This window comes from Cebus imitator, unplaced genomic scaffold, assembly GCF_001604975.1.
Source record: "Cebus imitator isolate Cc_AM_T3 unplaced genomic scaffold, Cebus_imitator-1.0 Scaffold228, whole genome shotgun sequence".
Taxonomy (NCBI): domain Eukaryota; kingdom Metazoa; phylum Chordata; class Mammalia; order Primates; family Cebidae; genus Cebus; species Cebus imitator.
The window spans coordinates 2,355,310-2,359,236 of record NW_016107543.1 but is presented as its reverse complement, the minus strand read 5'-3'; the positions used below and the strand labels follow the sequence as shown (position 1 = coordinate 2,359,236).

Here is a 3,927-nt window from a genome sequence, read left to right as displayed (position 1 = left end):
AAAAAAAAAAAAAAAAAAAAAAAAATTAGTTTTCAAAAGGTAGTTATGGAGCTAATCCTACAGAGAGCCATACTTTTTACAAAGAAAGTATATGATCTTTGTGTCTAGGCTGCTTGCACATCTGGCACATGAACATATGATTATGGCCAGATATATATATTTGGAATAAGTACATCATTTTAGATTATAGCCTCTATATCTCTGCTTGCCACACTATGGGCTGCACCGCCAACAGCTGCAAATACTTGATAGAAAGCAGAGTTCATGACAGTGCTTCTGGATATCTGTTTATCAAGGAGAAGGAGACACTACTTTGGCCACTTTTATTTTCAGAATTCATTTTTACATTTTAGGGATTAAATTTCTTCATCTTGGAAAATTGAAAGTCTAGCTATTTTTGTTCTGGAGAAATTTATAACAAATTGGCAGGTTCTTTGGAATCTGATTCCTTCTGTTATCTATAGATGACATAGTAAGTTTTGTATGTGAAAAAAGTGTGGGATTTATTTTCTAAGGAGGGAGAGAAAGAATTTCAGTCTGTACATTTAAGGAATATTATTTGTGTGAAGTCCTTTTTTTTTTTTGAGCAGACTGTTGCTTTGTTACCCAGGCTGGCATTCAGTGACATGCTTTCAGCTCACTGCAACCTTCGCCTCCCAAGTTCAAGTTGATTCTCCTGTCTCAACCTTCTGAGTAACTAGGATTACAGGCATGTGCCCCCACACCTGGCTAATTTTTTTTTTTCTTGAGACAGAGTCTCGCTCTGTTGCCCAGGCTGGAATGCAATGGCACCATCTTGGCTCACCACAATTTCCGCCTCCTGGGTGTAAGCGATTCTCCTGCCTCAGCCTCCTGAGTAGCTGGGACTACAGGTGCATGCCACCATGCCCAGCTAATTTTTGTATTTTTAATCAAGATGAGGTTTTCCTATGTTGGCCAGACTGGTCTTGAACTCCTGACCTCAGGTGATCTGCCTCCCTCAGCCTCCCAAAGTGCTGGGATCATAGGTATAAGCCACTGTGCCTGGCCTATGTGAAGTCTTATATTTGGTTGATTGTTTTATGATCGTTCTCTTTGCCTTTTAGATTCTCCTGGGCTCCTCCAATTTGAAGTGTGTCCTCTCTCAGAGTCTCGTTTCAGCGTATCTTTTCAGCACCCTGTGAATGACTCCCTGGTGTGTGGTGAGTTGTGTGGGTGGCTAACACCTCTTTAACGGAGCAGTTTGGTCCCTAGGTCTTTTTTGGAAAGTCAGAAGCTAAATCTATCTCAAATAATTTTCTATATATTTTGTCTTTCAGTGGTAATGGATGTGCAGGACTCAACACATGTGAGCTGTAAACTCTACAAAGGGCTGTCAGATGCACTCATCTGCACAGATGACTTCATTGCCAAAGTTGTTCAAAGGTAGCCTTGGCCCTTTTTCAGCTAAGTCCAATTTAGAGATGGATAAAGAATGTTGTTGGGCCAGGTGCAGTGGCTCACACCTGTAATGCCAGCACTTGGGGAGGCTGAGGCGGGTGGATCATGAGGTCAGGAGGTTGAGACCATCTGGCCAACATGGTGAAAGCCCATCTCTACTAAGAATACAAAAATTAGCTAGGCATGGTGGCAGGTGGCTGTAATCCCAGCTACTTGGGAGGCTGAGGCAGTAGAATTGCTTGAAAACGGAAGGCGGAGGCTGCAGTGTGCCAAGATCACGCCACTGCACTCCAGCCTGGTGACAGAGCGAGACTAGGTTTAAAAAAAAAAAAAATGTTGTTTTCAGTATTAGCATGAATTTCAAATAAAGGAGCAATTTAGTTATTGCTTTGATTTGACTCTTCTCTGCTTTTGGATTCAAAGTAATCTGAACTTTGTTTTTTTTTTTTCTTTTTTCTAGACACTCTCTCTCTGTTGCCCAGGCTGGAGTGCAGTGTTGCAATCTTGGCTCACTGCAATCTCTGTCTCCGGGTTTAAGCAATTCTTGTGCCTCAGCCTCCCGAGTAGCTAGGATAACAGGCATGTGCTACCACACCCAACTAATTTTTGTATTCTTAGTAGAGACAGGGTTTCATCATCTTGGGCAGGCTGGTACTGAATTCCTGACCTCAGGTGATATGCCCGCCTTGGCCTCCCAAAGTACTGAGATTACACAGGTGAGCCACTGTGCCTGACCAGCTTTGTTTCATTTAAAAATAATATTACTGGCCGGGCGCGGTGGCTCAAGTCTGTAATCCCAGCACTTTGGGAGGCCGAGGCGGGTGGATCACGAGGTCAAGAGATCGAGACCATCCTGGTCAACATGGTGAAACCCCGTCTTTACTAAAACTACAAAAAATTAGCTGGGCATGGTGGCGCATGCCTGTAATCCCAGCACTTTGGGAGGCCGAGGCGGGTGGATCACGAGGTCAAGAGATCGAGACCATCCTGGTCAACATGGTGAAACCCCGTCTCTACTAAAAATACAAAAAATTAGCTGGGCATGGTGGCGCGTGCCTGTAATCCCAGCTACTCGGGAGGCTGAGGCAGGAGAATTGCCTGAACCCAGGAGGCGGAGGTTGCAGTGAGCCGAGATCACGCCATTGCACTCCAGCCTGTGTAACAAGAGCGAAACTCCGTCTCGAAAAAAAAAATAATAATAATAATATTACTATGAGAGTAATAAGAAGTAAAGTAGGTAACTTCAGGCCTGGAATTATGGTACTTTAAGGCAGGAGAGAGCCATAATAAAATACAGATATTTTTCTCACCTATCCTGTGTGCCAATTTTTAACAGATATAACATTTTTACCTTTTTAAATTATTTTTTTAAATTTTGAGGCAGGGTTTATTGCCCAGGCTGGACTGCAGTTACATGACGACGGCTCACTGCAGCCTCGACTTCCCAGGTTCGGTGATCCTGCCACATAAGCCTCCTGAGTAGCTGAGACCATAGGTGTAAGCCACTGGGTCCACTGCGCCAGATTTTACAACTTAAATGTTAGGCTGTGCGTGGTGGCTCGCACCTGTAATCCAGCACTTTGGGAGGCCAAGCTGGGCAGATTACTTCAGATAGGAAGTTTGAGACCAGCCTGGCCAACATGGGGAGAGCCCATCTCTATAAAAATACAAAATTAACTGGGCATGGTGGTGTGCATCTGTCATTCCAGCTACCTGGGAGGCTGAGGCAGGAGAATCACTTGAACCTGGGAGGCAGAGGTTGCAGTGAGCCAAGATCACGCCACTGCACTCCAGCCTGGGTGATGGAGTGAGATTCTGTCTGAAAAGCAAACAAAGAAACAAAACAAAAACTATATATATAAATAAAATTCAAAAATTAGCCAGGTGTGGTGGCAGGTGCCTGTAATCAGAGCTACTGGGGAGGCTGAGGCAGGAGAATCGCTTGAACTTGGGAGGTGGAGGTTGCAGTAAGCTGAGATTGCGCCACTCCAGCCTAGTCGACAGAGTGAGGTCCCATCTCAAAACGAACAAAAACACCAACTTAAATGTTACATGGGAGATACTTAAGCCAGTCTGCATCCCAGAACCATTAATATGTACTTTTTTGAGATTTTTCTACAGCCAGGTTTGGCAGCCTATTTTTGTAAATAAATTTTATTGGAACACTGCTGTTCATTTAAATATCTGTGGCAGCTTTCTAGCTAATATTGCAGAGTAAGTGGACAGGAAACATATGACCTACAAAGCCTAACAGATGTGGCCTTATAAGAAAAGTTTGCTGGCAGGGTACAGTAGTTCACACCTGTAATCCCAGCACTTTGGGAGGCCGAGGCGGGTGGATCACCTGAGGTCAGGATTTCAAGACCAGCCTGATGAACATAGAGAAAACTCATCTCTACTAAAAACACAAAATCAGGGCCGGGCGCGGTGGCTCACGCCTGTAATCCCAGCACTTTGGGAGGCCGAGGCGGGTGGATCACAAGGTCAAGAGATCGAGACCATCCTGGT

The 3,927-nt window shown here is 44.5% G+C and overlaps 1 protein-coding gene across 1 annotated transcript in view; it reads left to right on the top strand.

Moving 5' to 3' along the window:
- MED1 (mediator complex subunit 1) overlaps positions 1 to 3,927 on the top strand; it is a 55,673-nt gene that overhangs the window by 43,179 nt on the left and 8,567 nt on the right. Inside the window, exons 14-15 of the mRNA XM_017497273.2 lie at positions 1,086 to 1,181; positions 1,299 to 1,404. Coding sequence (XP_017352762.2) covers positions 1,086 to 1,181; positions 1,299 to 1,404 — 202 coding nt within the window. The remainder of the gene's footprint in view (positions 1 to 1,085; positions 1,182 to 1,298; positions 1,405 to 3,927) is intronic.